General features: G+C 38.8%; 1 protein-coding gene across 4 annotated transcripts in view; it reads right to left on the bottom strand.

Annotated features, from left to right (window-relative positions):
- ptprq (protein tyrosine phosphatase receptor type Q) overlaps positions 1–24,762 on the bottom strand; it is a 137,308-nt gene that overhangs the window by 38,861 nt on the left and 73,685 nt on the right. For 2 of the 4 annotated variants that reach the window (XM_073930216.1, XM_073930218.1), the window contains 11 exons: positions 24,048–24,453; positions 21,447–21,608; positions 21,195–21,374; positions 19,464–19,571; positions 19,095–19,376; positions 13,473–13,754; positions 12,992–13,112; positions 12,749–12,903; positions 11,954–12,099; positions 8,984–9,125; positions 2,885–3,196 (listed from right to left, as the gene is read on the bottom strand). In XM_073930216.1, the coding sequence (XP_073786317.1) occupies positions 2,885–3,196; positions 8,984–9,125; positions 11,954–12,099; positions 12,749–12,903; positions 12,992–13,112; positions 13,473–13,754; positions 19,095–19,376; positions 19,464–19,571; positions 21,195–21,374; positions 21,447–21,608; positions 24,048–24,453 (2,296 nt within the window). The remainder of the gene's footprint in view (positions 1–2,884; positions 3,197–8,983; positions 9,126–11,953; positions 12,100–12,748; positions 12,904–12,991; positions 13,113–13,472; positions 13,755–19,094; positions 19,377–19,463; positions 19,572–21,194; positions 21,375–21,446; positions 21,609–24,047; positions 24,454–24,762) is intronic. The other 2 variants (XM_073930217.1, XM_073930219.1) reach the window with 1 other exon arrangement.

Raw genomic sequence — 24,762 nt, 5'->3', positions numbered from 1 at the left:
TATTTTGGTAAAAAATGGGCTTGCTTTAAACTTGATCTTTTGCTCAAATTATTAACAAAAAATATCAGATCAAACAATTGCAAACACTGCACAGCTTAAAAAACATCCATCTGTCATCAACCTTTAATCGTTAAACGATTAAAGGAACACTTTTTTTAAAGACTCATTTTACAGCTCTCCTGGAGTTAACCAACATTTTACCATTTTTGATTACAATAAGCTGATCTCTAGGTCTGCCAGGAGCACTTTTAGTTTAGCTTAGCTTAAATCACTGAATCGAATTAGACCATTAGCTAGAGTTTGGATAATTTTCCTATTTTAAAGTATAAAAAAAATTAATTAATCAATCAATCCATCCATCCATCCATCCATCCATCCATCCATCCATCCATCCACTGTATCTATCTATCTGGTTCTCGAATCTGATTGGCTGATAGCAGTGTGATATTCTGCAATAACAGCTCTCGTACAGCCTCTTCACTTTTGTGTATTACTCTGTCTACATAGAGTGACAGCAGATCAATAAACCCACTACAATTTGACAAATATTGCAGCTATTGGACAACATAATGTACATTTGGGGCTTTTTAGTTGTCGTTTAGATTGAAACTTTGCAGTTTATTTATAAGGATATTGCCTATTTCAAAATATTTATAATTTCTGAGAGACAGCGCGTCGGCGTCCATTAGCCAAAGACGGTTGACGTTGTCCATCCACAAGATAGTGCCAGGACTTCATAATAAGCCTTTGCTTAGAAGATTAAAACAGCGTGATTTCTAACTACAGCTATTCAAATCATTATTAACTTGGTAAGGGATATTCTAAGTCGATCTCTCTATTTTGTATAGATTGCAACTACATAGTTTATTTACCAGGACAGTGCCTATTTTAATGCAGTTACTTTCCTGTCTCGGTTCTCAGACCTCACACCCGAACACCCCCTCCCCCCAATCTCCCAGATTTTCAGAGATAAATGTTGGCAGGTATGCTGGTAAGTGATATAAGTCGATCTCTCTCTTTTTTATGTTGTAGTGCTGTATTTTACTGATTTACTCGCATATCAGGAATGTGTGTTGTGCTGATAGAAAGAAATAAGCAATAGCCGCTTGTGTTTAGCGTTTTTTTTTTTTTTATCGCAAACACAACAGCAGTCTGGGAGTGTTTGCTCTGCTTTTTTGGGGTTAATTATTGTGATATCCTGATAGCAAGAGAGAAATACTGTAGACTGTTACTCTATAAAAACTGTAAACAAAGGGCATTTCATGTCAAGTTGCCTCAAATCAAGCCTTAAATTAGAGGTCTGCATTCCCGCAGCTGTCCTGTGGGCGCCGCAGGACCCGACCAGATTTCTGCGGCACGGGAATAAATTTCATAATAAATCTCGGGAGCGGTCGGTAACGGGTTTAATTTGGGACGGGAGCGGGCTGTCTAGCAATATCGCGGATATTGCTATGCGAATGAGAGAGAGAGAGAGAGCTTTGCCTGTGTGTGTGCTTGGTGCTTGGTGTGTATGTTAGTGCGTGCGCGCGAATGAGAGAGAGAGCTTTCCCAGATAGCAAAATACACTCGGGCCAGTTCCGGCTAGATTCTCGCATGCCGGAGACTTACCACTCGGCCCGGCCCCGGCTGCCGGACTCGACTCGGCCGAATCAATTGGGCCAGATGTGGCGACAGTAAGAGAGCCCACGCTGCCGCATCCGCGCCGGAATTGGCCCGAGAGTAATGTGCGCTGCGGCCCGGAGCTGGCGCGACTCAGTATTTAAATACCTTTATATAAAACCTTTTGGTATTACATTGGTACTTGATACATGGTATTACAAGCCTTTGAGTTGATATAACAGCAAACGCCTGTGTGTCTGCTTGGTGCTTGTGTGTGTGTTAGTGCGAGCGCGCGTATGAGAGAGAGAGAGAGAGAGCTTTGTCTGTGTGTGTGTGTGTGCTTGGTGCTGTGTGTGTGTTCATACAGACAGCTTGGCTGTCTGGACTGTATAGCTGGGTGATTTTCGGTTTTGTTCTCCCCCGCTCTTTAGCAGCGCGGCGGGCAGAAAACGGGGCGGGTCGGGCAGCGGGACAACAAATTCTTAATATAAGCGGGAGCGGTCGGGTTCGGGCTAAAACCTGGCGGGTGCGGGTGGGAGCGGGATTCAAAATTTGGTCCAGCGCAGATCTCTACCTTAAATCTTCAAATGTCAGCAAAATCATCTGCTTTGTCATCACTTTAGACATTACGCTTGGGGGAATCATTCAAACACTAGCTCTAAAGTGACAATGGTGAAGTAGCAACAGTTTCTGCTGTTCTGAAGTCAGCTGCAGATATGGCGGAAGAAATCAGTTCCTCTTACAAAAGAGTTTTTAGACTCTCCGTGTTTGATTTTCTTTTTTATATACACGATTATGCTGTCGAACTGTTGTATAAACGCAATATCACACTCGTAACAGTGCGATTGTTCTGTATATTGTCACTGGTGGCGGGGACACCAAGGCATGCCTCCCACCAGTACCGATACATAAATAAAATTAAAAGCATTTTGGTCATCTGGCCCACTAATAACCGTTTGAAATAATAGTGATTACATTTTTTGCTAAAATAATCACGATTATGATTTTTTTTCCCTAATTGAGCAGCTTTAACTGAAAGTGTGATGAATCTACATTTAGACTATGATGATGAATCAAGGGGCCAAAAAACCTCCAAAGAATCACAGATGAAGAACTGCGGAAATCAGCTGGATCTTGCAAAAAGAAATCTCTTAAACTTCGATCTGACATCCCCGCATATTGTTTGCAAAGAAAACAAACTCAGATGTCTTCAATTTTTGAGCGAAAGATCAAAAGGGGGCCAATATTAGAGGAGTTATCTGTATGAACAGATATTTATGCATACCATCTTCATCTGTCCGCAGGTGTAGCATTGTAGTGTGGTTTACAGCGGATCCTGCACTCGTGGCTGGTGTGACGTTTATGATGTAGGGGAAATACTTCCTGAGCTTGGTGAAGAGGTAGATGGTGTCGGTGGTGGTTTTGGTGATGGTCATGTTGACTGTGCGGTTGATGGACGGGTGGGTGATGCCCGCCTCCTGCAGGCTCAGCTGGTAGTAAACTCTACCATTGGGCTCCAGAGGAGGATCCCAGCTGATCACCACCGCTGTGGAGCTGTAGATGGTGGCGCTGAGGTTGTGGACGGGACCACTCGGCACTACAGCAAGAGGAGGGTGTGGAAGAGAGACAGTTAATACATGTGGAGAATTAAACACTTTTGCTCTTCAGAATGGGGAACAAATCAACAACAGACGCTGTTTCAGTGTGCAAACAAAACAGGGAATGAGGTTTGATCCCCAATCTAAAGCAAAACATAGCTTTGTGAGAACATTAGGGTTCATTAACAGAAAATGGCATATAACAATGTCATTACTATGATATATATACACAACCACACTCAAAGGCCACTTTATTAGGTACACCTGTTCAACTGCTCGTTAACGCAAATTTCTAATCAGCCAATCACATGGCAACAACTCAATGCATTTAGGCATGTAGACATGGACAAGACAATCTGCTGCAGTTCAAACTGAGCATCAGAATGGGGAAGAAAGGTGTTTTAAGTGACTTTCAACATGGTTGAACATGGTTGTCAGCTGCTCTAAGTATTTCAGAAACTGCTGATCTACTGGGATTTTCACGCACAACCATCTCTAGGGTTTTCAGAGAATGGTCTGAAATAGACAAAATATCCAGTAAGCGGCAGTTCTAAGTGCAAATGCCTTGTTGAATGCCGGAGGTCGGAGGAGAATGGTCAGACTGGTTCTAACTGATAGAAAGAGAACAGTAACTTAAATAACCAGTCGATACAACCGATGTCTGCATAAGAGCATCTCTGAATGCACAACACCTCCAGCCTTGAGGCGGATGGGCTACAGCAGCAGAAGACCACACCGGGTGCCACTCCTGTCAGTTAAGAACAGGAAACTGAGGCTACAATTCACACAGGCTCACCACAATTAGAGAATAGAAGATTGGAAAAATGTTGCCTGGTCTGATGAGTCTCGATTTCTGCTGCAACATTCAGACAGTAGGGTCAGAATTTGGCGTCAACAACATGAAAGAAATCCTGCCTTGTATCAACAGTTCAGGTTGCTGGTGGTGGTGTAATGGTGTGAGGGGTATTTTCTTGGAGATTTAACTCGGGACCAGTAAGGTGTACCTAAAAAAATAGCTGGTGAGTGTATATGTATAGACTTAAACACATATGTAGTGTATACATTTTGTTTTTAATAATTTGTATTAACAGAGGTTAATTAGTCGGATATTTAATTGAATAATTAATAGATGATATCTCAGATTTTTTTTTTTTAAATAATTTTTTCGGTATTATATAGAAAATCAAATGATATATTACTTGATTAGGTAATGGCGACGCAGTCGGTGAATTGGGTAGGCTAAAATTGACTGTATTGTATAAGTGTGAATGGATGTTTCCCAGTGATGGGTTGCGGTTGGAAGGGCATCCGCTGCATAAAACTATGCTGGATAAGTTGGCGCTTCATTCCGCTGTGGCAGATTAATAAAGGGACTAAGCTGACAAGAAAATGAATGAACGAATGAGGATTAGGTAATGGAAAATTTGGGGAATGAGATTTAATTATCATTTATATTGAACTGTCAGATAAATTTTTTATGATTTAAAATTTTTTTTTCAATAAATTTTATGGTTAAAGCTTGACGTTTATAACATTTTTGTATATTATATAAAATAATATTATATTGTATTGCATTAGGTAATGACAGTTTTGGGGAATAAGACTTGGTGTAATTATCATTTACTTTAAACTAAGATTAATTTGCATCATATTTAATTTATTTAACGATTATCTAAGATTTTTAAAAATGCTAATTTTTATATAATCAAAAATTCTATTATATTTTATTTCAATAGGTAATGAACATTGTGGGGATCAGACTGAATTTAATTATAAAGAAAAAAAAAAACATATATGACCATAAATGTCACACAATAATATCAAATTAAAAGCAGTGAACATAGCATGCCATCTTAAACCCAATATTAAGAAATATCACTTAAAAAGAAATACATAAACACACAAACAACACACATATACTGTATATTATTGTAAAGAATTACATAAATCAGCAAATCTGAGGAAATGAAAAGAATTGTAAATTATCTCCAGCACAGCATCTGCAAAATTTAAGTCAAGTCAAGATCACAGACAAAGAAAAGAAGGAAGAAGAAGAGAAACAGAATCAATTGTGTTGGTAGGAAATTCTTCCTCAAGCATGTTCTGTGTCCCAGATTGTTTTGCTGCTGAAGCTGGGTGATTCTCCAAGAACTGCAAACCGATCAAACACAATCACTCACAGAGAAGCAAACAGGACGGTGACATTATTTATTGATATAGAACACATCCAAGATCTCAGACACCAGGGGAGAAAACCTTCATCAGTCTCAGAAGGTCACCTCTACACCGTTTTTCCCAAAATCACACTAAAACTTGTCACTATGACTCTTACACAAAACCTTGACATACAGATAATAAAATCAGTCAAGATATAGTGGAGATCAAAATTACAACAAACCTAACTTATAAAGGTCACTGCTTATACTGTCTAAAGTAACCATAACAAGACTAAAAGAGCAGTTTTCAGGCATATTTCATAAGCTTCATGCATTTGTTTAATTTTGGATTGTTGAACTTGATGTCACACGTTAAGATTTGCCAATTAGAGATAAGATATGATTTTGTAAGATAGAATAAGAAACTCAAAAAAATAATAATTTGTATTCTTCCTTAATACAAATTAGACTCTAATTAGACTTAAATTAGTCCAACATCTCTACGATTCAGCCAATTATTTTTTCAAGTTGGAGAGAAGCATAAAGGCAGTCATAAGCTAGCCGGCAGCTAGCTCTCTGCAACTCTCACATTGTCGCCCACTGAAGCTAAGCAGGGCTGCGCCTGGTCAGTACCTGGATGGGAGACCACATGGGAAAGCTAGGTTGCTGCCGGAAGTGGTGTTAGTGAGGCCAGCAGGGGGCGCCCAACCTGCGGTCTGTGTGGGTCCTAATGCCCCAGTATAGTGACGGGGATGCTATACTGCTCAGTGAGCGCCGTCTTTCGGATGAGACGTTAAACCGAGGTCCCGACTCTCTGTGGTCGTTAAAAATCCCAGGATGTCCTTCGAAAAGAGTAGGGGTTTAACCCCGGCATCCAGGCCAAAAATCTGCCCACTGGCCTTTGTCCATCATGGCCTCCTAACCATCCCCATATTCCAATTGGCTTCATCGCTGTCTCCTCTCCACCAATCAGCTGGTGTGTGGTGTGCGGTCTGGCGCAAAATGGCTGCCGTCGCGTCATCCAGGTGGATGCTGCACACTGGTGGTGGATGAGGAGATTCCCCCCATTGTGTGTAAAGCGCTTTGAGTGCCCAGAAAAGCGCTATATAAATGTAAGGAATTATTATTATTATTATTCATATTGTTTTATATACGCTGCTCAGCAACGTGAACACCTCCCAATGGTGTTAAAAATGTCACACCTGTATTTATAATGTATAATTGACCCAAAAATGTAATTTCTGTCTTAATGTAATGATGTATTCGCAGCTGCGAAATCACACATTTGTTTACTATCGAGAGGATGCATGCATGCCCACCAATGATGTTTACTTGAACAGAACCTGCGTAGGCTGTGACTAACAGGTAATAAAGTTGTAAATAATGTTCAGTTTGTTGCACAGAGTGATTGTTGGGAGCTGTGAGGACAGTTTGATTTGCATGTGTGTTTTCTCTCTCTCAAAGTGATGACAGCCATGACATGAGTGCACTCGGCAGTAAATGTGAAACCGAAAGCGCGCACATCATTTATGACATATTATGACCCACATTTGATAAGTTTTTTTCTTTAATAAAGAACACAAGTGTTGTGCATGAAAATAAATGTTTACGGGGTCAGTATAACTTCTCTAGTCTATATAATGTCCAATATAATGCAAGAAGTAATCTGATAATAATAAATGTCATAAGTCTCAAACATAGTAATTCAACTTCAGAATTGTGAATCGTTGAATTCTGATGTCGTCACTTTATTGGCATTAACGACCAGGACAAATTTAAAGTCTGTCCAAGTCCACCATTCCAAGTCTAAAAATTTTTTTTTAGCATTTTAACCAACAGTAGACCCACCATAGGCATGATATTATTATTGTTGTTTTACCATGTTTAAGAATTAACAAAAATAATAGGCTACTCATATAATTTTTTTTTACATTACAGAATCGTGAGAAAATTGTGATTTTCATTTTAAGCAAAAAAAAAATAATAAATAAATAAATTAAGTAAAAAATGGTGATTCTCATTTTAGCCAGAATCGTGCAGCCCTAATATGAATTTGTGAAAAATCTTAATTGAACGTATCATATCTTAAGCTAAAACCTATGATAAAAACTCTCAGTAATACGCCGCCTGACAACTTGTGTTTTCTTTAGTAATCTGATAGACTCTTAATAACTGACAGCCTAAATTTTCAGTTTTCACTGACTTTTCCAACCTTTCTGAAGAGACTGAATCCTTCCGACAGTGCTGAGATTCAATGTCACTTAGATAAACATTGAAATAATGCAATGGCAGCCTTGAGTCCTGACCTTAACCTGACTGAAAATCTCTGAAAAAGTATTACTAACAAAGTTAGGGCTAAGAGCCCAGTAGTCAGAGAACTATGTGTCCTGTGGATGCAGATCTGTTTTAGTCATTCAGAGTCAAGTACACTTCCTACATATATTTCATCTTTCATTTTTGTTCATTCTACTGTAGAAAATCACTGCTGTTTTCTAATTTTGATCATTGTGCTTTACAAAAACAACGGTTTTTTTTGTTTTGTTTTTTGTTTGCTAAAGTGCCTTTTGTAAAACTCTTCCATGATACAGACACCTAAAATTCACCAACCTGATTTCATTAACATCTGTGTTGATCCTGGAACAACATTCCAATCAGAATTAAGAAAAACGTTTACCGTTTCTGTTAAGGCTTACGGTGAGGTTTATGCACTTTGATTTTGGGAATAATTCGTTATGGTTGGGTTTTGGAGTAGAGAATAGGTATAATTACATTGTGAACAAAAACGATGCTCCAAAATCAACATGATTGTTAATCTAGGATCGCATCATATACTGTGCTTGGCAAAAACATGACATGCACTAAAATTCCTTCAAATTTCGTATGTTAAAAATTAAAGTATTTCTGAAAGAAATTAAATTTAAATTTGATTTATAATTTTCATTTCCACTATATTCACTTGCTAAACATCACAGGAGAACAATTTAGTACTCAATGTTACTTTTTATAGTTCAAGAGATGTTATGTGAAGCCTCTTGTATCAACTCACATGTTTCTCCAACAGTAGTTCCTTGGAGGACATAAAATAGGCCCTAAAATATGATTGTTTTTGCTTTGTTTACACTTTGTGTGCTTTTTTGATGTGTGAGAGTTCATTTTGAGGTCTCTGATCTTTTCATTTTGGTACATATGAGCACAGTTTGAGAAATTGTTGAGATCTCTCTTAAATCTCATGTGACTTTTACTAGGATTATTTATTGATATTTCTTTAGTCACATTGACATATTCCCAAAGACAAATATATAACATGTTACATAACATACTCCTAAACAAGGCATTGGAGAAAAACACTGACAGCAATGCGCTGTTTTCTATTTTTCAACAAATCCTGTGAGAGGAAACGCAAGCTGGGATAGTCTAGAGACCGGCAAATGAAAGGCTTTGAGATCAGATGCGCTCAGTCTCACAAGGAGGACTCAACAATCCCAGTTTGCAGCTTGGAGGAAGTTGTCTCCTTTCACAAGATATGCTGACGGTGTGCTCAGAGTTTCAGTGCGATTTTTTTGGAGGTATAATCAGTTGGAAAAGTGGTGCAGAGCTGCGCTTCTCCCCTGAGTGAGTGAGGAGACTGACCGTCCTCTAAGGTGGTGAAGTTTAGAGAGGGACTGAACAATCCCCCATCACCAACAGAGGTGCTGGAACTCATCCATACACTGTAGTCCTGTCCCGCCTGCAGATCAGACAACAGCAGCTGGTGCTCTGAACCAGGAACCCTCTACAGAAACAGAGAGACAGCTTGTTCATCCTCTGTATGTCTGAACTGGCATTGCATAAGTTATCTTTACATTCACAAATTACACACAAAAATACATTTAAATTAGAAATAAAGAAGATATTTTGTACAATTACTACTGTAAATCTATCAAAACTAATATTTCTTTAGTAATATTTAGCGCTAAACACTTAGACAACTTTTCAATGTATTCTCAATATTGTGATTTTTTAAACCCTCAGATTGTAGAGGTTCAAATTATTGTTTCTCTGCCAGATATTGTTCGGGCCTAACAAATCATTTTTGGTGGCCGTAAATTCAGTGCATCCTTAGTCACAATCATCCGTGATCTAGCAGTTGCAGATCACTGGAGAACAACAAATCTGCCACCAAACTGGACTTAATATCCTATTATGCACCTCACACACACACACCGGTTGCAGTTCTCTCCCTGATTGCACACACACAGCTGAAAACAAATCATAGACTGTTTACATTTACTATATATTCACTTCTCCCACTCACACAGACACACATTGAGTCTTGATGTATGTTTCCTGTAACATTTCTACGGGGTTTTCTTGCCTTGTTCTACCATGTTTTTTGTTTTCGTTTATGTTGTTTGTCTCCTGCACCGACCTTTTGCCTGTGACCATGGCTATGATTTCCCATCAGGAGGGGAACTTTAATGCTTTGTGGAAAACTTCCACTATAGGGATTTCATCAGAATCCAATCGTCTGAAAGAGTATAAAAACGGCCAGTGAAATGCCAATGAGTTAGCAGCGTCAGCATGCACAGCTGGTGTCAATTACAATTAATCTTGTATAAAGACGCAGCTCGTGCCTCGCCAAGACCACCTTTTCACTTTCAGAGCCTTTCACTAAGCTTCTGAGAGAGTCTTCAAGGGTTTTCTTCAGGTGAATCTTGACAGAGAGAGAAAATGAGTAAGCAGGTTGCTTATCCTGGTCCAGAGTGTGCAAAGCGCAGCGGCATTCGGTCGAGCTGGGTTTCTCCCTTGCCTGGCTTTCTTTGGGTCCAGTCCTCCAGAGCTGTGAATTTTTCTAAAAGAGCAACACAGTTGTGCAGCATGTCTTTTTCAAGATGTCGCTCCAACTGTGCGTTTCTGGATACGGTGGTTTCCTGGCCCCGGATGATGGGCACGAGCACTGCGTTTCAAGTCTGGGCGCCTCCGCCCTCACCACCCTTGATGGCAGAGCAGCCAGGAGGTACGAGTCGATTCCCCAGATTGAGCATGCCATTGGTCTCCCTTTACTCACACTCCCAGCCCCTCCTCGGGAGCCTGGGTGTGAGGTGAGAATGAATCTCTCATCTCTTGCTCTTCCGCAGGATCCCAGCGCTCCCCGGTTGAGTCCTCCCACTTTGCGCTGCCCCACCGCTAGTACGTCAGGAATCGTGTCAATGATACCACTTGCCAGGACTCTGGCAGCCTGGTTAGCGCAGGTCAGCCCATCGCAATGGCTCACCAGGATCAGCCCTGCGTCCACCCCTGTTTTGCGAGAGGAGATTGCAGTCCTCCTGGCAAAGGATGCAATTGAGCCGGTCCCTCTAGCCGAGATGGAGAGCGGGTTTTACAGCTCGTACTTCCTCGTACCCAAAAAGAGCGGTGTGTTATGGCCAATCCTAGATCTACGTGTTTTGAACCGCTGTCTTCACAGGCTGCCGTTTAGAATGCTTGTGCAGAAGCGTATCCTCCGGTGTGTTCGTCCTTAGGATTGGTTTGCAGCAATAGACCTGAACGTGTACTTTCATTTCTCCATACTTCCAAGCCACTGTCAATTTCTGCGGTTTGCGTTCGAAGGTTGATCCTGGCAGTACAAGTCCTCCCCTTCGGGCTCTCTCTTTCTCCACAGGTTTTCACCAAGCTCAAGGCGGGTGTCCTAGTGCACCTTTGGCCTGATACTCAAATACTCAATTTTCTCAGCTGGCTAGTAATAGCGCACTTGCGGGATCAATTGATTACGCACGGAGACAGAGTGCTTTGGCACCTCAACCTTTAGGGTCCTTAGGTCAACCAAAAAAAGAGCAAACTCGCCCATGTGTAGAGCATCTCTTTTCTCAGTTAGAGCTACACTCGATAACCATGACGGCACGCCTACACCGAAAGCACGCCCAGCTGATGCTGACCTGTCTGAGAGAGTTCGACAGAGAAACTGTGGTCCCACTGATATTATTTCAGAGGGTCCTGGAGCATATAGCATCCGCAGCCACTGTCTCGTCACTCGGGTGCTCCATATGAGATCATTTCAGCATTGGCTTCACGATCGGGTCCAAAGACATGGCAGGGCATGCCTCTGGACAACCTCTGCATTTCTACAGGCCTGCGTGCTTCTAGAACAAGTGAGGCACGTGTGGTCCATAGATGGAGTGTGGAGGACTTAGGTGAAATACTCAAAATCAAGTGACTCGTACTCGAGGGCTAAAAAACCTAATCAGATCATCTCTAGTAAAATTAAACTAAACAAAAATATATAGAGTTGATTGATTACCAAGTACAAAAAATGTTTAGTATTACTTTATTAGCTTTAAGTTTTCTAAAATTGTATCGTTCATTTGGCCATTATATTTATTTACTTCAACATTTGCTCATTTGCATACATTTCTAGCACAAAAATGTGAACATTGGTTAAAGCCAATGCTTTTTTTTTGCAAATGTGCTGTAGCTTTCAAGAACATCAGAACAACAAAAGTAAATAATGTCTTTATTAACTCACATCTAGCCTATATTGTCATCACACAACCCTGCTTGCTAACAAGAAACAAAAAAAAAGTGAAACAACAGACTGATGCACATCTGTGTGTGTGTGCATACCTCTGTGTACTCTGTATTATTGTCTGTGTAGTAGATGGTGTAGTACTGAATGATGCCGTTGGGTTCATTTGGGGGTCTCCAGCTGAGACGCACTGTACTGATGGTAAGGAGTGTGTATACTACATCCTGTGGAGGGTCAGAGGGGGCTGAAACACAGACAGAGAACGGTCAGTGTCCAGACTATGAGGGCAATGCTGCTTCGTCAGCTGTCTCACTGTCATTAAGAGCAGCATAAAAACTTGACACTAAACTTTACAAGTGGTATAACTGAAATGACTTGAAATACGTTAAATATACAGTTCATAGTTTTGGTGATGGTAAGATAATATGTTTATTATGAAAGTGAAAGTCGTGACATGTGGCTAAGTATGTTGAGTCATTGCTGTGGTGCCTGGAGAAAATTAAGGATAGTCTATTTGCAGATGAAGGCTGCATTTATTCGAAAAATAATTTAACATCACATTTTTCTATTCAACTATAACCTGATGCAAAGCTCAATTTTCAGTAACATTACTAAAGTTCTGTCAAATGATGCTTTCAATAATCATTCTAATATGTTAATTAATGCTCAAAGACAATTTATTATTGTTATCAATGCTTAAAGTTGCTTAAAAATGACATGTGCATAGTACTTCTCTAGAAACTGTGACTTTACAGCACATACTGTACTAGGCTGGCATATGTAATACAGCGTTTTTAGCTGTTTTCCTAAATTCTTGTGAATGGGAATAATTTGAACTACTAACATTCAGTATATTGTCATGTAATGTGGTTTAGAGCAGATTGTCCGTTCACCTGATTCTATAGTACTGAATGTGATGTAAATCAGCAATCCTCCATCCCCGAGTCGAGTCCAGCTGCTCACAGAGGCGTTATACTGACCCGGTCCATCCACACTCACAACTACTGATGTTTCCGTCACATTGGCCACAAACTCAGTGCTCAGATTCCTAATAAAACACAAGCACATTTAATTACATTACAAGTATAGTCTCACTTTACAAAAAAAAAAAAAGTTTTTAAATCATCTTTACTCACCACACTCTTACTATGTAGTATAAAATCTCAGAGTTGGCCTCCTCCGGGGCCTCCCAGGACAACTCTACCTCAGTATCTGACAATTTCCTGGCAATTAGGAATTTTGGAGGAGAACTGGGTACTGTTTGGGAAAAACAACTATTATACACTCACAACTGTGGGGAAAAACTTTAACAACCGTAAGGGAATGTGCAGCATCTGTCCATTCTGACAGCTGATAATGGAAAGAGCGTCCAACCAAAGACAAAGAAAAGCACCCATTTTGCCTGTAAGACGATTGAACATGCTGGAAATATCACAATTTAGTCATAACATGTTCTGTGGAATAAATAAAAATAAAGGTAAATTACACAAATCCATTTTCACCAAAAATGCTGTAAAAGAGATATGTTAACAAGAAGCAGCCTGATCCTGATGAGTTCACCTTGATAAAGAAGAGTGTTAAACATTATGAAGCCAGATTATTACAGCAGACACTCACCGTCCTCCAGTGTGGTGATGTTGAGGATCTCGCTGGTGTGGTTGCCCATGCCCACCTGTGTGGCTGCCTGGACGCTGATGCGGTAGTGTGCATATTTTCGCAGGTTAGACAGGACGATGTATGGCATGTGTGTGGTTTGGTTCAGGCTTTGTGTGGCGTTCCAGTATTCCACATTATAGAAGAGGATGACACCGTTTGCGAGGAGTGGAGGAGACCAGGATACGTTCACTGAGCTGGAGCCGATGCTCTCATAGGACAGATCATAAGGGGGACTGCCAGGCACTGAAATAAACAATTAAACGGCATGTTGGGAGAAATGATGATACAAAATATATTCAATTTAATTCAAGTTTATTTGTATAGAGCTTTTCACAATAATTATTGTTTCACATCAGCTTTTCAAGAGGTGCACATTATTTTATTACAATCAAAATCAGAAAGGGTAAAGTTATTAGTTACCGTAATTTTATAAGTTACTAACAACTTTAACTAATTAACTAGTAATTAAAACCTTTAAACAGTTAAGGTTGTCATACACTATATTAGGTACACCTGTTCAACTGCTTGTTAACGCAAATTTCTAATCAGCCAATCACATGGCAGCAACTCAATGCATTTAGGCATGTAAACATGATCAGGATGATCTGCTGCAGTTCAAACTGAGCATCAGAATGAGGAAGAAAGGTGATTTAAGTGACTTTGAACATGGCATGGTTGTTGGTTTCTGACTGGGCTGGTCTGAGTATTACAGAAACTGCTGATCTACTGGGATTTTCATGCACAACCATCTCTAGAGTTTACAGAGAATGGTCAGAAAAAGAGAAAATATCCAGTGAGCGGCAGTTCTTTGGGCGCAAATGCCTTGTTGATGCCAGAGGTCAGAGGAAAAGGCCAAACTGGTTCCAGCTGATAAATAGCGAACAGTAACTCAAACAACCACTTATTATTATTATTTACTTATTATTTCCTGTTTTATGTTCTTCTTCTAGAGAAAGTCTTATTTCTTTTAGTTTGGCTAGAATAAAAGCGGTTTTGAATTTTTTTAAATAATGTTTAAAATCAATATTATAGCCGTAGATTATAACGTAGATTTTTTTTTTCTTTTGGCAACAGAACAAAACATTGCTGACTACATGGTTAGTTGATTGCTATTTAATCTAGTTATGCCTTTAAATTGCTCTTTCAAGTTAACTTACTAGTAATATAAATATACTAGCAAAAATAACTACAGTAAAATATAGTAAAAACTAGTCCAAAAATAATAACTAGTTAAATAGTATTTTTTGTCATCATGGCAAAACAAACTGGGCCTTTATTGGTCAGGTTATTCAACAACATGAATTAAATCTAACTTCTGTCATGAACGCTGAATTAGCACGGTAGTGAATATGTATGTGGCAATGCTGACGTATTTGGTCTTGATGGTATAGATCTGCTATATACTCCTGCTGCTTTGATTATTATGGCAGAGCCGAGACCTGCTACTGCCAGTATATACATAGACATGCCGTCTGGGAATATAACATGCTGCTGCTGCTGTTGCAAACATAATATATATGTAACCCCCGTAGTAGACACAGGTGGAGCTGGGGTGGAGGAGAGTCTCTGGAAATATGCTGCAGCTGGACAGCATAAAATAACGCGGAGCATTTAAACTGATAAGGAGCAAGCTCATTGGCTGCTGTGGTGACAGCAACCAATCTCCTGCACAACGTAGTTAATGACGCTGGAACAGATCAGCTATCAGCCTGCATGCGCATAGAGTTTCAAGGCAGAAATTTCACAAACAATATTTGAAGATCGTAGCACAATATGCTGAACCTGAATAGCAAACTACTAGGCCGTGCCCCCAGATTTTGGCCTGTTTTGTGTTCCTTTTGATTTTTATTACCAACATAAACAGTAAAACAATGACCTAAGCTATGGTGGAATGTAAGTTGAAATGGCAGAGGAGAGAACATGATGAGGAAATGAGGTCAATCGATGATGAATCGCCCAAATAAGCACCATGGCTCAATATTTTTGAGCTTGTATATTAGGAAGTCTTATGAATGACGATGCTTTCAGACATCACTGTTTGCTGTCTGTAATATTTTATTTCTTTTTTTTCTTAAACTCTCTTGCTCAGCAAGGCTGCATTCATTTCATAAATAATGCATAGCAAAAGTGGAATACTGTGAAAAATTAATAAAATATTAAATAACTGTCTTTACGGTTACATCCGCTCTTTGTAATCAATGAATCCACAGTAGGATAAAGGGAAAAGTTCTTACTGTTGTGGTCTGAAACTTCATTAGAAATAAAGTGAATCAAATCTCTAACAAAGGTTGGACTAGAAAAAAAAAAGATGTTTTTAAAGTGTTTTTACTGTATCTTTATTGTTTAGTAAAGTAATTCCTCTTGCTGCGCAAAACATATGCTGGAATAGTTGGTGGTTCATTCCGCTGTGCCGATCCCTGATGAGTAAAGGAATTCTTCTTGATCCCAGCTTGTGTATATTGCACATTTGGCCATTGAACTTTAATATGACCAAACATGAAAGATTGCTGCTCATTTTATGTTTACTGGAAGCTTAGCATGTAATTGCGTGTTCTTGGAAAAAACAGGACAGTCCTGGTGTATGTCAGTGGATAAAGGGGATGACCTCTTGTCTTGCCTTAGAAAAGATCACCTATTTTGGTCTATTTGGAAAGTATTCTATGGCATTTAGAAGAATCGAGATGGTGGCTCTATGTTTAACTGATGGACATTGAAATATATGAGACAAATATGTTACTGCTGTATTACTTATTATTAATATCAGTATTTAATTTTTTATTCAAAGTGTATTCAATTATTTTGAGTTTATAAACTATTTTTTAATTTTTTTGCTAAACTGAAAATTATATTATATGACAATGTTTAAAATAAAAATTGTTGTAAGAAAATTATTTTTGTTTAGTTTCAGCCAATGACTGTAAAAAATATGGACGACGCGACAGCCCTTTTTCCCATTGAACGCCTTGAGGGCAAAACGCCTGCTTGACGGGCACAAACTGTCGCAAAAGACTGCTGAATTGGAGCCTTGACATGCGCAGAAGGACTGTCTGATGGAGCCAGAGGAGGAGCCGCGAAAATGAGTAGAGCTTCCAACCAAACGCTTTATGTAAAATCAACCACGCCCCCCGAACTTCTCAGCATGCGTTTGCTGTCATATCAACACAAATGGATGTAATAACGTTAACAAATATGAGGGTTTTATATATTCAATCGCGCCAGCTCCGGACCGCAACGTATAACCTACTCGCGGCGTCGCGGGCTGATTCCGGCTCGCATGCGGCAGCGCCGGCTCGCTCGGCCGCCGCATCTGGCTCGATTGACTCGGGCTGGAATCGGGTAGTGAGTCCAGGCATCCGGAGTAGGTCCAGCAGAGGTAACATTAGTCAGTCTGAGCTCTAAGGGATAAGTCTCCGGCAGGCGAGAATCTAGCCGGAAATGTGTTTTGCTATCTGGGTGGTTAGGCGTGTATCAGCAAACTAATAAAGCCCGAAAAAAGCCCTGAACTTAGCGAATAAACAGTGTTCCACCAGGATCATGTATGTCAGAAACTATAGTTTACTGCTGAACTCATTTTGTCATGGTAAAATATCACAGAAATCGAATAATAACATTTCAGTCTTCTGCCGAAGCTCAGACGCGCTGTTTTGAGAAACTGTCAATCACAGCTGTCAATCACGATGACACGCCCAGCATTAAATTACTGCTAAAAACAAACTGTTTACAAAAATGAAGATCTGCACCTATTTCAGCACAATAACCAGTGCCTTAATCGACCAGAACCATCTTTCGGGACATTTTATTGCAAGTATAATAATTTTTTTTATTTGGGCTCAAGTCTCCTTCATTAACACGGAGGAAGCGGGCTTTATGACTTGTACTGCAGCCAGCCCCCAGGGGGCGATCTAACGGCCAAGACCTTCACTCAAACGCAGGCTTGCGGCACACTTGGTTTCAGCATAGACCTGCACTTGTCTCTGGTCAGTTGGCGACTTTATATCTATGTTCCCTTCTTCAAAGATCTAAAAGTCACTTTGTCCTACGTTCAAGCCAAATTTATCAGTTGTCTGTTCACTGGGTTTGAACTGAAATAGGGAAGCTTTTAGTCATGGCGCCCCCTCATCCTGGAATACTCTTCAGTCTAATCTCAAAATGCCTGACCTCATGACAGTTTAATCATTGCGCTCTATCCTTTATAACAAACAACAACAGTCCAATATTTTGTAATGTGGTATAGCTGGATAACCAAACTGTATTTTAAATTATATTTATTTTTTATAATTATTTTTTTTTTTAAGAAGTTGTGCGCTTCAGACCTCTTGGTCAGGTCACCCTTGTAACTGAGATCTTGGCCTCAATGGGTTTTTTTTACCTGGCTAAATAAAGAAACATATACAGCACACAAATATGGGCGGGTCTACACAGGCAGTGATACAGAAGCAGGAGTTGAAGTCCTCCCATAGATATTTACATTAGATGTCGCCTACCCTGTTGTTGTCTATTGGAAGGAATGCACCACCATTTTAGTACAGGGTAGTGCTCCTTTGAAATGAATACAGGACAAAGGTGCAGTGGAGGACTGGCCATCCAGAGCCGTATATATATAAAGATATATACATATATCCAGTGGTGCATTTAGGCCTGAGCACTATGGGCGACCACCCAGGGCGGCATCTTGCTGGAGGCGGCATAGGGAGAAAAAAAAAATAAAGGTGGCCTAGTAAGCTTTGAGATACGATTTACTTCGTTTTTAAGAAAGTGCTTTAATTTAGTGGTAACCCCGAATAAAGGCGTTAGGGGCCATTATTTGGTATCTTTTGCATGCGCAAGTTTGTTGTTCTTTCTCACGCGCAGCTCCTGCTGTTGTTTACATACACATTTACATGCGGGTGATCGTTGGTGTGGGGAATGGGGTTGTGAATGCGGATGAAGTGAATTGGAAGTGGGGGTTGAGGGGGGGGTTATCGGTGATGTAAGTGAAGGGGGGTATGTGGTTGTGATTGCGGATGAAAGTGAAGAGGGGGGGATATCGCGGATGAAAGTGAACATAGGGGTGGGGGGGTTGGGGGGTGTTGATCGCTGATGAAAGTGAAGAGCTTGGGTTGCGTGGGCCCTTGATAAAGTCTCTGGAGGCCCCCTGAATGTATGGGCCCTTATAATCGTCCTAACTTCCCCCCCTAGTGGCACTATTGAAGCATGCTCAGGGTCCGTATGCGATATCTTCTGTATATATCTATGAAGTCCTTCTATGGAGGCCGAGTTAAGCCACACTGCTACATAACAAAGTGCCTAACTGCAAAACCAGCATTTTGGCAGACTGACTTTAAAATAAACAGTTTTTAATTGAGGAACTTACAGTGTGTTTGGCTTCTTATATGTCAAAAGATCAAACAAATTCAGATGTATTTTATTTCGATTGATTTCAGCTCATGACCCTGTAAGATTAGATTACTATGTGTGTGAAAGCCTCTTAATAAAAGGAACCTTCTGAAAGGGATTTCAGGATGAGATTGGATTAAAGTTTAATGTGTCTTCTAGTTTTTCAATTAAACATGAACACACACACGCACACACACAATGACTCACCATCCTCTCCTGACAGCATCTGTAGTGTTTCAGAAATCTGCTCTCCATGTCCGAGTAGTGTAAATGCACGGACAGTCACATTGTAGTGTGTGTGTGGCTTCAGGTATCGGAGCGTTGCACTGGCCGATGTGCTGTTGACTGTGTTACTGTATGTGCCGTTGGTGTAGGAGATCTCATACATGCGGATGATGCCGTTGGGCTTCTCGGGTGGAGACCAGGAGAGTGTAGCGGTGGAGGAGGTGGTTTTCACTATGGTCAGACCCCGTGGGGGCGAATCCGGCACTGAAAGACAGATGGAGACATGCTGAGCCATCGCAAGAGTGTTTAAGGGCACTTAAGCATGTGCAGGAGAAATAATCAGCTCAATACCATCCTCTAGTGTCACAACGTAGATGTAGTCTTCATTGGTTAGAGGACTTTCTCCCACAGCAGTGGACGCCGCCACTCGCACCTTATAGCTGCTGTACTTGTCCAGACCTGCGGATATGATGATCATAAATAAAAGTTAAATGGTGACCGAAATGTCACAGCATTACACTGAAAACAGTATTTATTGGATTTACTCAATTCTTTTAAGGCTAGTGGTTGCAAACAATTTATATGGGCTGAATTTAAACAAACTAATTAAATTTAGTAACTTGCTTGTTTAAATTCAGCCCATATAAATTGTTTGCAGACACTTCTTTTTCTTTTCGGCTTAGTCCCTTTATTAATCTCGGGTCGCCACAGCGGACTGAACCCACAACTTATCCAGCATATCTTCTAGGCAGAGCATGCCCTTCTAGCCGCAACCCATCACTGGGAAACATCCACACACACTCACTCACACATACAATACGGACTATTTAGCCTATCCAGTTCACCTGTACCACATGTCTTTGGACTGGAGCACCAGGAGGAAACCAGACGAACACAGGGAGAACATGGGGAGCAACTGACCCAGCCGAGGGACAAACCAGCGACCTTCTTGCTTTGACGTAAACGTGCTACAAACTGCGCCACCGCGTTGCCCCCAATTAATATTATTATTATTATTAATACTACTACTAATAATAATATTAATAATGAAATATTAATAATAATAATAATAATGGCAATAATAATAATAATAATACCAACAATGATAATAATAATAATAATAAAAATAATGGCAATAATAATAATAATAATATCAATAATACTAATAATACTAATACTACTACTACTACTACTACTACTACTACTACTAATAATAATAATAATAATAATAATACCAATAATAATAATAATAATATCAATAAAAACAATAATAATAATAATACCAATAATAATAATAATGATGGCAATAATAAAAATGGCAATAATAATACCAATAATAATAATAATAATAATAAAAATAATGACAAAAATTAAAAACAATAATCATAACAACAACAACAACAATAATAATATTATTAATAATAATAAAATAATAATAATAATAATAAAAAATAGGCTAAAAGGCCATAATATACTGCCCTAAAAAGGTAAAGTGCAGTATAAATGAAAAACTGAATGTCAATTAGTCTCATATGCTCACCAATGTGGAATTTATTAATCAAAATACTGTAAAAACTGTAAACTTTTTTTTATTGAGAATATGTTAAAATGTAATTTATTTATGTGAAATTAATTCAATGTTAAAACTGTACTGTTGAATTCTACACTAAAAATAAAATTGTTCAGACACACTTTAAGGTACAACTCTTGCTATCATCAAACCTTTTAGCTCAATAAACGCCTAATTTGCAGTTTATGAAGTTAAAATAGTGGTTTCAGTAGGTTTAAGCATTAGGTGGGAATAGGAATGTAGAATAAGATCATGCAGAATATGTAGTTTATAAGTGCAAATAAACAGCCAATATCTTAATAAGAGGCAGAGAATACGTCACTAATAATACTGGGAATTGGTACTTATATTAAAGTGTTACCAAATTTTCATTTGATTAAAACGATCTTCATTTAACATGCAAACATGGAGCTTACGAAACACGTCTTATTAACTATAGTATTAAAAACAATAGCACAACAGATCTGACTACTGAACAACGTGTGTTTATGTTTAAATAGTGTGTGTTTCACCTGTGAGGACAGCAGTGGTGGTGTCCGTCATCTGTCGTAACTCTTGGTTAGTAAGCAGATTTTGCGCATACACAGCATAGTGTGTTATCTTGCCGTTAGGGTTTAGCGGCGGCTCCCATGAAACACGGATGGATGTAGACGACAGGTTCTGATAGGACACATTCTGAACAGAGCTGGGCACTATGGGGAAACACTGTGGTTATTTAATGCATAACTGCTTTAATTCTGCTCAGAGGACTGAAGATGTTTTACCCTGTTCATTTGTTTTCACTGTAACTTCGGTGGAAGGTCCTTCCCCAATGATGTTTTTGGCTGACACGCTAAATTTGTATTCGGTGAACGGACTCAGTCTTCGAACCACATGCGTGATTTGATCAGATGACAGGTCTGCTGACACCTCAGTGGCTGGTAGGACTGGTAATCAAAAAACAGCACAAAGAATCAGAACATGGATAACAGGGGGCAACAATGACTGGCTACATTTTAAATGTTCATGTTGATTTTCTCTATTGGAATTTTAAGTAAATATTCAGTAAAGACTTCATAGAACCTCATCTAGCTTCATAACATTAAAAACTTTGATTGAATTATTATTATTTTTTTTTTACATTTGATTAAACTAAATGTTTGTATGTACAACAGAGAAATAAGTATTAAATAAGTCATGTTCTTTCCTTTTAATATTTCTAAAGAAGCTGCTGACATGGAATTGAAGCAGATTTTGGTAAAATCCCAAACAATACAAACATAAAAACAAAACAAAACAAGAAATCTGAAAAATCAGTTTTGTGTAATAACAATGAAATAACGAAAGGAGAAAGTCCTGAACTTCTGAAGCGTATTTAATACTTTATATAAAAGGATATTTTGGTGATGGCAGCTTAAAGACATATCTCATATGGAGTCACATGCATTGCTCAGGTGTGAGTTTTTCACAGACTTCAACAGAGTGTAAAAATCTTGATGGTTCTGTGGGTCTTGTTTATCAAATCTGAACTTATTTAGTCTTTTCTATTGGACTAAAGTCAGGTGATTGGCTGGGCCATTCTACAGCTTGATTTTCTTTCTCTGAAAGCATTTGAGAGTGTCCTTGGCTGTGTTTTGAATCATTGTCTTGCTGAAAAGTCCACTCTGCTGTCATCTTCATCCTCCTGCTAATGCAGATGTTGAACTGAAGTAGCTAATTTTAATTTACACTGAGGAAGGGCAGAGGGTTGCTGAAGAACTACTGAGAGATTTCAGCTGCTGTCTGGGCTTTCACTGCCTTTTTACACCTCCCTTTCTTCATGTGTTCAATACTTTTTCCCTGTGTCATTTCCTTTTATTACAAAGAACTTAATTAGTAAACAAATTAGTTTGTTTTATGTGCATATATGGGTTAATTTTGTTGTTATCAACATCTGGTGAAAATTTCAAGTCAACAGCACCTTTAAAAATTTGTTTTCTGTTTTTATGTATAGTTTTATAAACAAAACTGTTAGCCCTCTTGTGAAAATTATATAATTAAAAAAATATTTTCCAAGTAATGTTCAACAGAGGATGGAATTTTACACAGCATTTCCTGTTGTATTTTGTTTTATTAGTTTTCTTTTTTCTTTTTTTCTTAAATTCCCAGGTTCTGCAGGTTGCAATGTCCAACTAGTGCAGAGCCCGGGGGACCAGAGTAAGTGTTGGATTAAAAGCAGGATTTTTATTTCTCCTTTGGCTGGATTTAAAGCAGTTTAAAAAAATACTAATATTATGTAGGGTAAATTTTATTAGAATTTTTTTTGATTGGATTCAGAACAAACCACTCTTTTACAATGACTTGACTAATAAACACCTATCTTAGTTAAGCCTTTAAATGTCACTTTATTCTGAATACTAGTATCTTGCAAATATTTAGTAAAATATTATTTACTGTCATCATGGGAAAATAAATAAGACATTAGTTATTAAAATATTATGTAAAAAAATGTGTTGAAAAAAAAAACTCCTCTATACAGCATTTGGAAATTTTTTGAAAAAGAATGGCATTTTCACAGGATGGCTAATAATTTTGTATTCAATTGTGTTTATTTATTTTCATGTCACTTACATTATTATTACAGTATTATTTAGTTTATTAAGAAAATATGTTGCATAAATCAAAGTGAATTAAGTAACAATCTACTGTCATTAGGTCAAAGACTAAAGCAAGGATGAAGGAACTAGTATTTTGCCTCCTTATCTTAGATTTGTGGGTCAAATTGCTAAAAGACCCCATTCAAACCTGTTACTTATTATGATTGTCATTTTGACAGAAATATTTCAACCAAACCACAAAACCTTAAAATGTAGAGTAGAAGTCAAAATTATTCGCCTTCCTGTGAATTTTTAAAATTATTTCCCAAGTGATGTTTAACAGAGCAAGGAATTTTAAGCAGTGTTTTCTATATTTTTTCTTCTGCATTAAGTCTTATTTATTTTATTTCGGCTAGAATAAAAGCAGTTTTTAATTTTTAAAATATGATTTTAGGGTCAATATTATTAGCCCCCTTAAGCAATATTTGTTTTCGATTGTCTTCAGAACAAAAACCATCAATATACAATGACTTGCCTAATTACTCTAACTTGCTTAATTAGCCTAGTTAAGTCTTTAAATGTCAGTTTTAAGCTGAATACTGGTATACTGAACAATATCCAGTAAAATATAATTTACTGTCAAAATGGCAAAGATAAAAGAAATCTGTTATTAGGAATTAGTTATCAGAACTATAGTGTTTAGAAATGTGTTGAAAAAAGTATTCTCTCCGTTAAAAAGAAATTAGAGGAAAAATAAACAGGGGGGCTAATAATTCTGACTTCAATTGTAAGTGAATAGAGTTATTTTACTCTCTATGCCGACAGTGGTGGCTGCACTGATTGGAGGGTTGGTCTCCTGCTGGGTGGAGTCTGAGCCAGTCGACCTGGTGACTCGATGTGGGTGGGAGGGGCTTATGTTCACAGATGATTGGTCAGTGCCTGGAGTGACAGGTGGGTGTTCAGTCGTCAGGTCTTCAGTTACAGCATCAGTCTGAGTCTGAACGGATGCGTCGGTTCTGTCGTGGGTCACCGTGAGCCATGGTGGAGGAGTGTGGGGGGTACTCGGGGTCAGAGGAAGGGCTGATGGTGCTTCTGTATCAGTGTTGGTAAAATCACGACCCAGAGTGGAAAATGTTTCATGTGAGGTAAGAGTAAACACAGATTCTGTGGTGAAGTCAAGTGACCTTGCATTGCGACGAAGTGGAGAAATGAGATTCTGTAACACAATAAAATTGCACATATGCACGTCAACATTCAGACCAGGGGGTTGATTTATATTATTTGTGTAGACACCTCGTGTAAGTGAATGTACACCAGAATACATTTTAATTTATTTATAAATGATTACAGCTGATACAATAAGATGATTTAAAATTGTTCAATGAAGTCAGTGTTTACTTACAGCTGCGCACGTTCAAAGAGGGTAAGTTGTCTGAAGTTGAGGGCTCCACAGGCTGTTAGAACCCTAAACTCGAGTCAATTTATCCTCCTCTGAAATCTCATTCAAGTAATTTATAGTATATGT

The sequence above is a fragment of the Danio rerio genome, chromosome 18, assembly GCF_049306965.1.
Source record: "Danio rerio strain Tuebingen ecotype United States chromosome 18, GRCz12tu, whole genome shotgun sequence".
Classification (NCBI taxonomy): Eukaryota; Metazoa; Chordata; class Actinopteri; order Cypriniformes; family Danionidae; genus Danio; species Danio rerio.
Note: the sequence above shows the minus strand (reverse complement) of the source record. Positions and strands in the feature narration are given on the sequence as shown.